Source organism: Streptopelia decaocto (genome assembly GCF_964273445.1).
Source record: "Streptopelia decaocto genome assembly, chromosome: 1".
NCBI classification, from domain to species: Eukaryota; Metazoa; Chordata; class Aves; order Columbiformes; family Columbidae; genus Streptopelia; species Streptopelia decaocto.
Window position 1 is genome coordinate 39,453,569 of NC_138663.1, and position 15,791 is coordinate 39,469,359.

General features: G+C 46.7%; 1 protein-coding gene across 4 annotated transcripts in view; it reads right to left on the reverse strand.

Annotated features, from left to right (window-relative positions):
- Positions 1-811: 811 nt before the first annotated feature.
- Positions 812-15,791, reverse strand: part of TMEM184B (transmembrane protein 184B) — a 31,584-nt gene continuing 16,604 nt past the window's right edge. For 2 of the 4 annotated variants that reach the window (XM_082060967.1, XM_082060966.1), the window contains exons 3-10: positions 15,117-15,282; positions 11,780-11,870; positions 11,162-11,237; positions 8,042-8,133; positions 7,467-7,636; positions 6,106-6,300; positions 5,188-5,211; positions 812-4,137 (exon numbers count right to left, since the gene is read on the reverse strand). In XM_082060967.1, coding sequence (XP_081917093.1) covers positions 3,896-4,137; positions 5,188-5,211; positions 6,106-6,300; positions 7,467-7,636; positions 8,042-8,133; positions 11,162-11,237; positions 11,780-11,870; positions 15,117-15,282 — 1,056 coding nt within the window. In that variant the 3' untranslated portion in view covers positions 812-3,895. Of the gene's footprint in view, positions 4,138-4,654; positions 4,909-5,187; positions 5,212-6,105; positions 6,301-7,466; positions 7,637-8,041; positions 8,134-11,161; positions 11,238-11,779; positions 11,871-15,116; positions 15,283-15,791 lie in introns of all 4 variants that reach the window. The other 2 variants (XR_014184855.1, XM_082060968.1) reach the window with 2 other exon arrangements.

The following is a 15,791-nucleotide window of genomic DNA, read 5'->3' on the forward strand; positions in this document are numbered from 1 at the left end:
CAGGGGATGTGGGACAGCTCATAACTTTTTAGGACAAACACCAATTTCTAGTTTGTGGAAGGGCTCAGTAAGCAAACTTAATGCTGAACATCACACCCAAAGCGCTTTTGGGAGCAGTTCAGCTGTGCTGAATCAGCATTTCCTAGGAAAGGTAACACATTTCACTAGAAAAATTCCCTCCAGGCTGCCCTTGGACCTGGTGTGGAACGAGAGGCAGGTGCAACCAGGGCAGTTCTACCCAAAAACTCCCCTGCTGAGTGACCTCACTGCTGGGAGGAAAGCAGGGAGCTCATACCTGTGGGTGGCAGAAGGGGAAGGAAGTGGGGCAGGTGCCAAACCTGGAGGTGAAGCCAGACCTCCTCCCCATGGGGAAAAAACACTATTCCCTGGAACTGAGGTGTGAGCAGGTCCCGGCCTCCTGGCAGCTTGCAGCGCTCACAGCGTGGTTCTGGGCATTACATTCATGTTTTGTGGAAAAGCCCAGAGCCGCTGTTCCAGGGGCCCATGTCAGGGAGAGCAGTTCCCTTTCTCCCCGGGTGTTTGGCACCGAGCACCCAAGATCAGGACTCCTCTCTGCTCCAGGTTTTTGTCAAATGGGTTTCACTCCTGCCCAGGGCCATCACCGGTGTCTCAGCCCCGGGATGTCGTGGTGCTGCTTCTCCATCAGCTCCTGCTCACACAGATGGCGTAGTGTTCTCCTCAAAGACTAGGACAAGGCATCCCAACCCACTAATCCTCAGCCCCAGCAACAAGCAAACACTCAAAATTGCTTCAGAGAAGTCACCCAAACAACACACAGAGGCAGCTTAAGTACAATCTATATTATCTCTATATTTTTATTTGTCATCATATTTGCTTATTTCTGCAGAGTATAACATCACAAAGACCAAAATAGAGAGCGGCTTGTCGCTGAGCTCACATCAGTTAAACACAATAGGTACAAAACTAGGTGACTCTGTCTTATTTATCATACATTTTTTTTTCAGTTGTTTATATACAAAGAACTACTCTATATGGAAAAATAATAAACAAATCCCATGGGTATGTTACATGGTAAGCAAGAAGGAAGGAAGCAGAGGGGAAACAGGTGAGGAAGAGCAGCTCCAAGGGCCTAATTCTTGAACCAACATGTTTGTTGGGGCCCTGGGCTACTGTGGGCAGTCCTGTAAGACCACAGGTGCCTTGGCCTCGTTGGTCTCAAGTTCTAGATCTTTTAAGATCTGTTCCTCCAGGCCAGAGCAGCTTCAGAGCCAGTCCTTGCTCTGGCACTTGCCCAGAGATGATTTTGTGTGGTGTTAAAAAATAGATATATATATATATAAAATTATAATGCATGGCAGTTGGCTGTTGTTTGGGCGCTAGTTCTTCATCAGGCTTCTCCAAAGGCAGCTAGTGCAAAAGGGTTGTACTTTAAACCACTATGTACAGGAAGCTTTGAGAATACCCAGATCCTCTGCACAGCATATATATGTAGCATACATTTAAAAATAATGTTTAAAAAATGCTTCCCCAAGCCTAGATCATCTTCAAGCTAGCAGGGCAAGCCCAGATCTCAGCCACCCAATGCAACAAAGGTTGGGGACAGTCACCAATTAAGTGACACTGGGATATCATCAAGGCCTGCAAATGCAGGGAAAGGGGAGGAAGGGATCATGTCCCAGGCCTCACTTTCCTAGGAGAGAGGGCAAGTTTAACATAAATACCTCACCCTAAAGAACTATTAATCAAAGCCATGGAAGATAGAAGGAAAGCCCATTCAATCTTCAGCCCTGCTTTCCAGGTGGCTTACTGCATGAGGAAATGGAATTTTACACCAAGCCCACACAAAGCCTGGCAGATAGTGTTTGCACGTCCACTTAAACAGCAAGTTTTAGGAAAAAGCAGTAATTGTGTGGCAACACAGGATGTGTGCAAATGGAGAAATCCAGCAGCAAAGAAGCTGCTGGAACCACTGGCCCTGCTTCCAGCTCCCTCAGAGTCAGCACCACTGCTCCCACCGGCTTCACCATCCCCATAGACACACGAGTACGGAAGGAGACACTGTCCTTATGCCTTTCCCCATCTTATCCTCACAGCAGGGAGCAAACCTCCCTCTCTTCAAGCCCTTCTCCCCCCGCTTCTGACCACAGGCTTCTGGCAGCAGTGCTGAGGAAACGCGGAGCTCTTCGCTCACAGTTGCTTCAGAGAAAGCGAATGTGCAAGTACACAGATGAGGAGACAAGAGGGAAGGTAAACGCCAGGCAGTGAACCAGACTCCAGTTCTCCCAGCAGAGCAACAAGGGGCAATTTGGAAGCGTGCAGGGTTGCTGATGGCAGGGTAGGCATCAAGCAGGAGGAGCAGAGACACTATGGAGAAGCAGAATGCAGCAGCTCGCCCCAACCTCTCCATTTTGCTTCCTGCTTGGGGGTGGGGGCATCTGAGCTATGGCCCTTGAGGGTGCTTCCCCCTCTTCCACTAGACATTTTAAAGCAAAGGGCATTTCCTGGTCCCCGGATAGATACAGAGGGATCATTTTTATTTTGGCTCCACTAAATACCTATGGGCCAATCTAAAACCCAACAAAAGCAAGAGGAAGCCTCTTTTCCCACTCCCATGGATGCTGTCTCCACCCTTGATAGCATCAAGAGTTGCTGCAGGGCCTGTGAAATGTGCAGCAGCAAATGCTGCCTGGGAAACTAAGAAAGACAATTTTAAGCGGCCAGGTCATGTCAGTTTTCAAGTCTGCTCCAGTTTGGCCCAGCACAGCTATGAAGATACAAAGCAAGTGTGCAACATCCCTCCTCGAATACTCCAGCCCAAGGACAACACTTGAGCAGCTCACCATAGAAGTCACTGATGACAAGCACAGGGAGAGCTACCTGTGAGAGACCAGGACCTTCTCTGGCAGCTACCTGGTGCGATCCACACCTGTAAGAGGGGCAGCTATGTTGATGGGGGACATGACACAAAAATAAAAAAAAAAAAAAACAAAACATTTTAGCATTTACATATCTTCCTTTCATAAAGAGGAATTAAAGGGCCAGAGCTCCACAAACTTCCACCACCTATAATAGTCAGTCCTCAGTCTTGTTAGCAGGAGACAGCTGCTCCAGGGAAGCTTCTTGCCACAGGAACTCAGGGGAGACGGGAAGCTTGGACACCTGGTGATTAGAAAACCCTGCCCTTGTGAGACAGTAATGCCATCCCTGCTGAGGTTCAACAAGCTCCAGCTTTGATGGGGAGCCCCCCCGCTTCCCATGCGGGGAGCGAAGGAAGAGGAAGGAAGTCCTGTTCTTTTCCCCCTTGCTCACCCAAGTACAGGACTGCACAACCAGGTTCTTAGAAGCGTGGGGGAAGATGTTCCTTACTATGTATTCAAGGCAATGGCTACACACACACCAATCTCTGGTCTGGTCCTCAGGAACGCGCATTGCGGCACCCTAATCCCATTTCCCAAGGATCACAGTGATGCTAGTACCAGGGAGCTGGGGGAGAAAAGTGTGCCCACATCAACCACTCACGAAAAAGAATACAAAGCAGTTGGGTTGTCCAGTTTTTTTAAAAAATCAAAACAATTTTTGGCCACAACTCCGGGCTCTGGCCAGTTATGCTCCACACCAAGCAGGGTAGGTGTGGGGGGCCAGAGCTCCAAACCCTGGAGCTTTGCTTCAGTTAATTCCAGTCGATCGCTGCTGTAAGGAATGGGCTCGAGAATGGAGTCCTGGCCATTCCCCACGTCTGCACCGCTCATTGTGTCCATACCCACAAAAGCTAATGGGAAGTGCCCACTTCTGCAATCTGCACTCTCTAGGAAGTGATATGACTGGCGTATTTCTGCTTCAATAAATTAAAAAAAAAAAAATAAAAAAACAACAAAAGAAGGAAAATGACAGCCTGTGCTGGCAGCTTCCCTTCCTAGAATTCATCATCAGAGCTCAGCAAGAGGGTCTTCTCGTTGTCACGGGCACCCGAGCAGCTGTGGGAGCGCGAGATGACATGACTACCATTGCGCCAGGGTGGACCATGCTCCAGCGTGGACTGCTGCGTGTACTGCTGGTAGGCTGGGGAGAAGTTGTGGATCGCATCTTGGACTATGTCGTGAGGGTTCATGGTCTCCTTGAGGCTGCTGGAGATGCTCTTCATGGGAGCACAGCGACCTGTTGGGGTAAGACAAGGAGGGACAAGTGAAGAATACGGCTGCCTTCTGCCACACCCCTTAACGTGCAGGTAAGGAGAACAGGGAACATGCACTCCTAGGTCCTGCAGAAGTTACTTTACAGACTTCCTTAAGCAGCCGCTGAGGAAATGCCACACAAATGGTGTCAAGTTTTACCAGTATTGCTTCTAGGGTTCAGCCACTGCTAACCAAGGGAATCTACCACAGCACCAAATGAGGGACATGGCATGAGAACGGGACATGCCCACAGCCACCACCTCCACTACACACTACTGGTGCTGGCTTGGGCATGCAACAAAGACGTTCAGCTGGGAAGGTGCTCCTGTAAAGGGTTTCAGAAGACAAAAATGAAGGAAATTCTAAAAATATAGAAGTGGCATTTGCCATTCCCACTCATTGAAAATTAGATTGATAGGCAGTATCAAAGTGCCCACAAGAAAGAAACCGTAAAAGCTGAAAGCAGCACAAAGGAGGGAAGGAAGGGGAACAGGCAGTACCAGAGGCAGAAGCACCCACAGGTGAAGAATGCCACAGTGATACCCTGAAGGCAGCAACAGCTGGAGATGGTCCCACCCAAGTGCTGAGCATAGAGGAAGGCTGTGTGTCCTTCTAGGGGCTGCCGTTTCTCATGGCTTCCATATCCCAATTCCAGAACAGTCTTCCAGGACTGCTTGGTCCTGGGGATGAGCTCCCAAAACGACCAAGGCATGTTGATCATCTGTGGCCATTATGGAAGTGAAGGGAGGCTGGGCTGAGAGAGCAAACCAGCTCCTTTGAGAGCCTGTGCGACTCTTTGGAGAGAGATTCACACAGTCCTGATTGAAACACGCCAAAGCAGGTGTTAAGCCACTGCCCATGGGGCTGGTTTGCAATTTACGATCCAGACATCACTAAAGCAGCTGTGTGAGGCAGTCGGGTTACAGAACTACAAGGAAGGGGGAACAAAGGACAGGCAGGCTGGGAATCGGGACAGAACAGCATCCCAGTTAAAAACCAAGGTAGACAAACACACAGAGCATGCTGTACCTACCGTATGGCCCATATGATGGAACAGCTGCACCAGGGACCATTGGCCAAAGCAAGGGAGAGATAAAAGGGAAAGGAGAGAGAGACAGAGAAAGAGAGAAAGAGAGTGGAAATAACAAGAACTGAACAAGATCCACCACCGAAACATCCCCCACTGTACTGGCCAGCAGTTCACTATTTCATCACCCACAGATCTCATCTCCCTCAGCTGTGGTCACAGTCCTTCCAAAATCTCTGGGGCTGTCTAGGATGGAGGGATCACCTACATGAACATTGCCCAAGTGCTGCTCTCTTCCCACACCTCAGCACAGACTCCCCACAGCAGGAAATATGCCTTTTATTTGGAGAACACCGAATGTACTTGTACAGACTGGGCACAAGAAACCCCTTTTCCCAGAGATAACATCCACCTCCCTCTTCCCCAGAAAAAGATTTCTAGCAGTCTGACCCTCACAAATTCATTACAGGAACATCCTCCTCCTCCAAGCCAAACATATTGCCAAAGCACAGCTTCATCTTCCTGAGCCAGATTCAAAACAGAGCCTATTTCAGGCCCTGTCCCTCCTGCTTTCAGTCTGTTGCACAATCTGGAGCAATGGGAGTTCCCCTTCGGGGAGACGGGAAGAAGGACAAACCCATTCTACCAAAAGGATGCAACTTCTTGCAGCCTTCAGGTCTGCAACAAGCTCTCGTGGGTGGCATACTGGGGAACTGAAAAGGGAACAATGCAATTCAGACAAGGTTTCTGCACTGCAGAGCCGTTGCACAATTAATCTATTCAGACACTACGGAGGAGGGGATGTGATGTTTTTCCAAGCAGTCAGGTTTGGAATCATATCAGTGTGCTGGTTGCTAGAGGGACCAGCCTCCACCCAGTCTCACCGCCAAACAGACACACCGTATCCTCTGGCATGTTTCCTACCTTGGGCATCAAGTCTCTTGTCCAGATACACCTTGTACGTGAAGGCATGGCGCAGGGCGATAGCTGCAAAGAACATCTCCACACAAATGATGAAGTCCTGATACCCAGCAGCTACGGTGCCTTCGCCCACAGATACGTTGGCAGAGTGTATTTTGGGGATGGCACCACACTTTTCCAAGATGGCCAACAGCATCCCTAAACAAAGCAACAAGCTCCTGTAAATATGCAGAAAACATGATCGCATACTAACTGTACGGAATAGAAATAGCTGCCTGTGCTGTATGTCCTAGATGCAAATCCATTCAGGACAGGAGCTACAAACAGAGCAGGCTAGATGCGCTCACCAGTACAACAGAGAAAGGAAGAATAAATGAGACAAATATGTTCACGCAAAGAATGTTCAAACACTGACCCTCTTCTATTGTGGAACTAGTTGCTGCAGGACTTAATCGAGTCCAAAAGGATAAGAAGCAGCCAAATATTTCTATGACCACTTCTGTGATCTCAGCATTTCCAATAGCCATCGCAAAAATTGAGGTAACAGAGCTTTTCATTTAAACATACAGTGGTTTTGACACACCACTGCAAGAAAGATATTTCTCCCTGTCCATAGTCAGGTGGCTGAAGAATTACAGACAAGGCAGAAAGTGTGTGACCAGATGGCTCAAGATGATAAACTTAATAGTTTGTCTGTAAACAGGGTGGTTGAGCCATACTCTAAAAGCCTAAATTCCACCTAAGTTTGAAGTGCAACCAGGTAAACTTACGTAGGGCACTAAACAGGAAAATGCTCAGAGCCACTTAGTAAGAAGCACTAAGCTTAGGTAGAATTTTGTCTTTCTGAATGTGCTTCTGCATCACCTGTATGTATTCTGAATGTCCTTCTACTCTGCGGAGGTTCTGTGGCAGCACACACTGCATTCAGCCAGCCTGCTGCTTCATGTGAGTCACAGACACACCATTAAAATTTTATTTATAGAGCACTAAAAGTACTAAAAATTTTTAGATGTGCCACTTTAATAAAAAAAACGGCAGCATGTAGATAAAGCATTGGCAGCTTGTACTTTATGAGTGTTCCAGGAATGAAAAGGACTATTCATCCAGCTGATTTTGCCAGGCAGATATGTGTGTGCACATGCACAGGCACTGGGATAGTGAGGATTCAGGAGCATTGAAACAAAGGATGAAAATGAGAAAAAACAGATTTCCCAGAGAAACGCAAGGAAAGACTATAAAACAAATATAATAATAGCACAGAAAGACATTCTGGCTATTAACCCTCATCTGCTCTATCAAGTCTAGTGTCTGAGCACCTGCAGAGAGCTCTTTGTGCCTATCAAGGGAAGGGAAAAGCAGCTCACCTTGCCAGAAGGACAGGAAGATGACAGACTTCACCATGAAGAACTTGAGGACTGGGCTATAGGGGCTGAGCAGCTCACGTGTGGCGAAGTAGAAAAGGAAGAGGGCGTACAGTGCCAGGCTGACAGAGATGTTGTAGATGATCGTCACGTAGAGGTAGCCACTGGTTACACTGAAATGAGAAGATACATGGTCATGTGTAGATGAGGTTCATGGTTTAGTGACACTGTTAGGTTAATGGCTGGACTCAATGAACTTAAAAGGTCTCCTCCAACCAAAATGATTCTATGATTCTATGACTGCCTGAAATTTTAGCATGATCTTTTCCTCTTACCACTGTCACTGGGGAGTTCTAAGACTCCATTTCCTTTCTGCCTTTCTGTCCCATTCTCTCCCTCAAAACCGAAGCGGAAAAACCCTGAAACCAAGAGGCTTATCCCTGCCCTCTTTTCTTACATGCATATTCAGCCTGTGTTGTCCCCCTGTCTTCTCCTGTGGTCTATCAGATACACGGACCATAAGCACAGCTGGGCAGGAAGGGGCAGCTGAGGCACACTTCCCAGACAAACAAACTTACTCAAAGTCACCATCCTGGTACTTGCCGAAGGCTTGAAGGATGACTGTGCTGATGGCCATGAGGGGCTTCACCACACAGAACTGCAGGGTAGCCTACAGGAATGAGAAAGAAGGAATGAGAAGTCAGGAGGTCCAAGAGGCCAAGTTCCCAAACAATCACCATGACACTGTCTCCACTGGGACAACACAGCAATGCAATACAATCCAGCCCCAACAAGGAGTCTGACCCTGCCACTTGCTAATCGATTGTGCTTGAGGACTGCACCCCCCAATAGGAGATAAAGGAGATTCAGAAGAAGCATGGGTGCTATCTACTTTTCCAGGATGGGAAGAAAAATCTCTCTGCAGGTTCTCCTAGAAACTACTTAGCTGCTCTCTTATATAGGCTGTGCTGCAGCACATTTATCCACTGTAATGGCCTGAGAATAAAAATCCCACACTGTGCCATGGTACAGACACCTCAGGTTTAACAAAGGGACACAAGGGAAGGGTAAAGCTGGGCAAAATTGTCCCCTAGACAGGAGGGGAACCCAGCTCTCTGAGGAGGAACTTTGACAACTGCCATTATGTTAAAGCACTTCGTATGCACACCAATGCGTGTCGCTAAACAGAAATTAAGAGCTATTCAGTTGTCACTCACACAACCTTCACTGAATCTTCCCAAAGGCTCCACAGCCCTTGGGATCAGCTCCATCCATTCTGCCAGTATAAATCACTGCTCCTGTTGGGACTCCTCTCAGCACCACCCCATGCTTCGTCTTTCTGGAGATGTTGAACCCCAAAGTCCTAGGACAGTGGATGGCTGCAACCCTAAAAACATCACCCATGCCTCCCTGAAGAAGGTTGGAGGAGCCTGGGCAGGTGTTGACCTGCGCACATGTGGGGAGGGCTGTGTATGGAAAGAAGGCAAAACCAAACAGGAGTAATTGGTTTGGATACAATGCAATTTGTTAGTGGTCATAAGACTTCAAGGAGATTAAAAACCCCAGCACATGTCAGATACTGAGTCACTGTAAATATGTGAACCAGAAAAGGTCAAGCTAATTCGTAAACAACTCTGTCCTCTGAGCTTCCTCTCTTTCCAATCTGGGGCTGTTTTAACCATTTCCCTGCAATCCAAACCACCACGTCCTATTTTTAGTTGCTTCCCTAGAAGATGCTACAGCATACGGGAAGCACATGGATGGTGTGTGACCCATCTGTAAGGGTCACCAGACAAAGGCCCAGCAAAGAATCTTGTCCAAGGCATCTTTAAGGAAACAAGCTGTCCAGATTTTAAGCCACAGCCATTAGTGCAGGCAGACTGACCCACAGCAGGCACCTGCCTGAGGACAGCTTGGGGTGGGGGCGAAGATGGAAAGAAGGAATGGTTATAACACGCAGATTCCTTCAGGATGAAAAGGGCTGGAAAGAGCAGAAAATGGGTAGGTGGTGGTGGGAGATAACAGGAGTGCTGGAGATGCTGAGAACAGGGATAAAATGGGCAAAGTGCTCCTTCCAGCACATTCCTCTTTCTGATCATCACGATGTTGGATACCACACAGATCAGCGTGAAGATGTGCTCCATTGCCCTTTTGCACCAACCTCCCCAGGAATTTCCCTTGAAAGGTCTTACTTGGCAATCATGGAAGTCTACAAGTACCAGAAGGTGCATCTTAGTGTCAAAGATTTCTCACCAAGGCAACATTTAAGCTCAAGCCAAGAAGGATGGAAGTACTTAAACATCCTTTTGCAAGTGACACCTCCCTCATAGCCTCCACAGTAGACTTAGCAGTTTGCAAAGGGCAAACTAGAAGAATTGCTGCCAGATAGCAGCAATGGGAAAGCAAAATATCCACCTAAGACAGAGTTACCAAATAAGCTGAGGATTTTCAGAAGCCAGCAGAACCACCACCCCCCAAAAAAGTGCTTCTCATCTTCATTGTTGTGAAAAAACTTTCCAAACACAGCCAGGTGCAACACATGTGGAGACAACTGCCAGAGCCTGTGGGACACGAGAAACAAGAGATCTAACGGAAATTATTTCTCCAGCACTCACTCACCACAGTGGGTGTTATATGCTTATGACATATTTAAAAGGTAAAAGTTAGCATTAGGAGCCAAAAGAATAGGTAATGCATCAAATCAAAGAAAAGGTATACGAATGAAGCCCAAGAGAAACAGGTGAAGCAGCATACTGGGAGCAGATTAGAAAATAAAGTAGTGGGCAGGAAAACAGGAAAGCCATGAGGACAGAATATGTTACAGAGACAAACAGAACAGAGAAAAGAAAGATGTGGTCCTTTGAAAAAGGCCAGCTGTGCTGCAGAGATTAACACTGGATATTACTATGAGGCTGCATTGTACCTTTGATGTTCCTGCATATTGCTAAAACATAGAAGATGGGTCATGATGTGGAGGAGAAGCCAGGGCAGATATCTAGACCCAGTGACTGGAATGACAATGACCTGAGCCCTTCCAAAGAACCAAATCTGCTTCATGCTTTCTCCAGAGAAGCCTCATGTGTTCCTTGCAGCAAGTGAGCAAAGCCTTAAAACTCACCCACTGTTTCTGGGCAGTCAGAGGTGACTGACCTGGGATGAGCAGACGAGGGCTGTATCGAGGTTTAGATCTCCTCCATTCCCTCCCCCTCAGTATATCCAACTCAGCACAGACAGACACACATGGTGAGCAATCCTCAGTTCCTCCTACAAAGCGTTGTGTCACGCTTAACCTCCACCCCCCTACTCAAATCCAAACCACAACAGCAGCACTGGGAATTCAGGAGTCTGTTACACAACTGCGGGGTGTCTGCAACACAGCACAGCCATCAATTTCTTAAAGTTGGGACCTCTTCAATCCAGAAGGGGAAGAAGAAATCAGGATTTCTTCCCAGGATTAGCATCAGATCCAGGAGATAAATGGGGTCTTTTGCTAAAGCCTTCCTCATGCAGGGTTCAGTAGAAAACAAATAAACAACCCCCAAAGCATCTGCTCTTCTCAGCAGGCTGCAGGCCTCTCTAAATAACATTATAAACCCCCTCAAAGGAGTGCTCATCTCAGAAGTTCAGCAGCAACAGCCACTGCCAACCCACATGCTTCATTCACTTCTGGAGGATGGTACAGTTCCTCCAGCCCATACCTGTTTGCAGAACCTTAGGAATCCAATTGAATAGGTCTTTCCCCACAGGCAGCAAGTCCCGTATACACAGCTGGACCTGAAAGAGCCAACACAAGATGACAGAGTTCAGATGCAAGATTTGAGCTAGAGTGCAAGATTCCTACCCTCTTTGTCTACCTCTCTGTAGCAAACTTGCAGGACTGGTGCTTTCTCCAACCATGATTACAGTTAAAGCCATGTTTTCTTTCCCAGTTGTTTTAAACAACATCTTGTCTTCACACTCCACTATTTTTTTTTTTTATTTTTTTTTTTAATTGAGTAGCATGGGGAGAAACACAGATCCTGCAGGAAGTACAAACAACTAACTGAAGACAGAAAAGATTTAAAGGCAGAGAAGACAATAAGCAACAAAGGAGTAGTCAGGTGTCCAGAAAAGCTGTGAATCAGTCCACTTGCTTAAGAGGATGTGATCAGCCTGATCTGTCTCAGAGCAGGGTACTGGTAAATCATCCCCATCCATGCTGCCCAATCCTAGCAGACGTTTGCCACCTGACACAGTTTTTCAGGGCAAGGACAGACACATGCTAGATGGGCACAGAAGGATGAGAACATCATGCTGTAAGCAGAATTAATACTCACTCAATTGGTTTCCCTCTGATCTCAGACATGATGGAGCTCTCCCCTCCCAAGTACTCATAGCAGAGGCTGAGGAAGTTGTATATTACAAATGCTGCAAAGACATCAATCAGTAAAATGACAACCAACTTCAAAACAGGTGCAAGGACCAAGAGTACAGGCAACAGATCAAACACTACCAGGGACTGCTTATGCAGCATTTTTCCCTTCAAAGCACTCCGGATTATTTTCACTGCATTTATCGTCCTACCTCAGCATTCACAAGACTATCTGAACTGGACTTTGGCCAAGGTCCCAGGCAAGTTCCACAACTCATGCCAAAAGAGTCACAGGACCATTTAAAAACTGTGGTCAGTCTCTGTTTTACTTGGCATCTGTAAGGTGGCATTCTTTACGGGGTTCCTGTGCATTATTCCAGGACATTACACCAGTACTAGATCATTTGGAAAAGTTCTCTCTGATTCATCAACTGTATCTTATCTCCTGTATTTAATCTTTTAGGTGATGAACACAGTTTCTCTCTCTGAGGTAACAGGAATGTAGACATAAGAGTTGGAGAAACAGGGTTTTGACCAATCAGAGAAACTCTGTTTTCACGTCTGGTGGCGACTTTTGAAAAACAGGGTTTGTGTTCCATTTCCCCAGAAGGCTGGAATGTCTTGCCTTCTCCTTGGGCCACCTCTTTTCTGCCTTCCCCAGCAACCTGGTGCAGATGAGGAAGAGCCTTCTCAGACTGATCACTAATACTCTGCCTCATTTCAAGTGTCTTCAGGGCTCAGTTTTGCTGATACATATAAACTAAGGTGAAGACACTGTCAAGAGCACTCTCGTCATAATTACAGACACATTTACTTTTCATGAGATCCAAACCCATGTAACTGTGCACAGAATAAGTCTATACGTGCCCAGTTTAACACACTTTTGACCTGTTAAAATCACTGCTGGACCCTCATACAGTTATGAGACTTTTAGGACAAGGATTATATTCCTAAATTAGGTACATACAGCCTTGGAGCAAAATGACAAACCAGGTGACTCCTTCATTCAATGTTACTGTCTACGACAGTCTGTATCCAGACATTCCCTGGAATGCCAACACCAAATCCTGGCTTTGGAACCCAGCATTGACATAATACAAAGAGAAAATAACTTGAGATGGAAACAGAAGTCTTAAGGAATTTAAAATATGAACAAAAGCCTAATAATTTACAGTCCTGAGATGCTGACATCACCAAGCAGCCAGTATTAGACCTGAGGTCAGTTTTCCCAGGTGGATGAACTTCCAAAGTCAGAGACAGACATCAACTCTCATTCCTCTACAAGCATCCAAACTATGCCCTGGAAAATAGGAACTCAATGCTGCCCAAAACACTCATAGTCTCAAAACATATTTATGGCAAGAATGCTACAGCACATAAAAGCCAGTGGAATACCTGCTCCTATGTATGTCATTGGGCTATTGTTCCTCCATCTGTAATCCTTGTTATTGGACAAAGTTAGGTATGGTCATACAGCAATGATTTTGTGAAAGCCTTAATTAGGAGAGAAAACACCAACCATGGAAAGCTTATTTAAATAACTGTGGTAACCCCTTTTGCCTGCAATTTTCCTGCAACTTAGCTGACAGGTCTCAGCACCCAGAGGAATAAAAGCTGAGCTTTTCCTATTGTCCTCCAGTGACCCCTGCCCTCTGATGTGGTCATTACAATACCAGCTGCCCATTCCACAAGCTCTGGGGAAGAGATGACATCAGAGGAAACAAACAAAACAAAAAAAAAAAGGGGGGAGGGGGGGAGGAAGGTGGAAATACCTGCCACTCCATCCCCAAAATAAATTAGTGCTAACTATCAAAGCTCACCACACCAGCAAAAGAACTCTTCTCCCATTCCTGATCCACATTCATCAGAAGGTGCTTATGATGTCAACATAACAAAAAAATCTACTTGTGTCCATGCTACTGACACGCAGGTTTGTACAGAAGCAGAGTCACATGAAAGAGCAATGCCAAAGTACGCTCCTCCTAATGCAGCCCATATGCAGCTATGAAATGCAGCCCATAAATGGCCCAAGAAAGCTTCCAAAGTGTATTAGTAGGGCCAGCTCTCGCCATTCCCTAACAGAGCTCCTCCCCAATTTGCACCGTTTCCAAAAAAGAAAGGATGGGGTGGTGGCAAGGGAGGGAAGAGAACAAAAAGGCTGTTTCGAAGTGATCCCCAGAAAAAGTGAGAGAGAGCACCCACTGATTGAAGGTGCTTTCACCTCCACCCACAGTCTTCTCACACAGCCCAATGTGTCCGGGTGAACCTCAGAGCAGGTGTTGAATTCTGAGCAGATGTTTGCAGACTCCCTGAGCAAGCAAGGCAGAGGGATGCTGGCTGTTGCTAAGAGAGGAGCTTTGCAGAGCAGCAGCCTTCCTGCTAGACCTACACACGCACGCAGGGCAGCAGGGAAGGGAAAAGAAAATACAGGCCCAAACAAAGATGCCTTCTGAATCACGTGTGCACGTTTGCCATCTGCTGCTGCATCTCAGAGCGTTGTGGTAGATGTGAAGGAGGGTCTGCTGGTCCCTTCGGCTGATTCACTTGTTCAAATGGCATGGGGCATTTCTCTGCAATGCAGATCTCACCAAAACAACTACAACAACTGAATTACGATTTAATGAGGGTATAGTAATAAACTGTCCTCAAAAATCCACTGCTAGAGCACAGTTTCCCCTGCTGGGTGGGTAAAAGCTTATTTCAGGATGAGACCAGGAGGGAGGTTCAGATAGCATTTATTGGAGAGTAACTGTTTCCCTCGCATACAGTGCTAGTGGTACTATCTGCAGCAGATAACCAAACCCAAAGCAATCAGTAACTCACCCTGAACACAGCACCCTCCCTCCTTCAGGACTCCAAAGCACTTCACACCTCCCCAGCCCCAGCACATTGTGGCTGTGCTACCTTGTGCGAGCTCACAAGTGGCCACAGGATGGGACCAGAAGAACATGTTGCTAACAAACTGCACCAGGAAAAGAGGACAAAGTAAGTATCTGGCTGCTGAGTAAGTGCTGTTTGAAGAGCCAGGAGCTGACCAATACCTCACTTTGTAACACCCAGGTAGAAACAGATTTTTTTGTTTTCCATCTTCCTGAAGCAAAGAACCCAAGAAAATCATAAACTTTGTCTCTACAGAACACTGGAGAGAAGGCTCAACACACCTTGTCACGCTCAGAAGCCAGCAAGGGAGAAGGTCTCAGTAGGTGACAGTGATACTTTCTCCATGTGCCCAACCAGAAGCAAAAGTTCTCTTAGTGCAGAGACCTCCCACTTCCCCCATATTCTGTCTTACCCGTTCTTACCTTCATAGCAGTCCCGCACCGTGCCAAAGTAAACATAGTACTGATCATTGGTGAAGAACAGAAGACTGAGCCATGAGTCAAAGGCGTAAATGGGCACAATGAAGAGGATCCGAACAATGTAGCGCTGTTCATTCGGGCAGCTATAGCAGCGAAGGTGCATGTAGATCTGAGAGGACGGAGAGAGGAGACCAGCATCAGTGGTACATGGAGCAGAGAGGAGAAAGTAGAATTGGAGAGTCAATTGGGCCAGGAAAAACAACCTCAGTAAATCACCTCTTGATGGCCTCCAGCAGCCCCAAGGTGATGAACATAAAAAAAAAATAACATTTAAAAAAGAAAAAAAAATAAAAAGTCACTGCTATTAGACGGCATTGACATGGCATCTCTTAGTTTGCAAAGAGAGGGAAGGAGGAGGAAAAGGAAGTGGAGGCATTTCTGATCCAGTTTCTTATAGGGAATTAATTTACTGTTATTGTCATCACCTTGTCCATATTCCTTAGCTCATACTTTTTTTCCAATTACTCCTGCTACTCTGTTTTAAGTACTGAAGATTCACAACACTGCCAGCCTCCTTTTCTCCAAAGAGGGAAGGCACACACACATCAGCGCATGCTCATTATAAACACTCTCACTCCCTCAGCAGTTTTGGATGCTTTCGAGACTTTCACCTGAAAC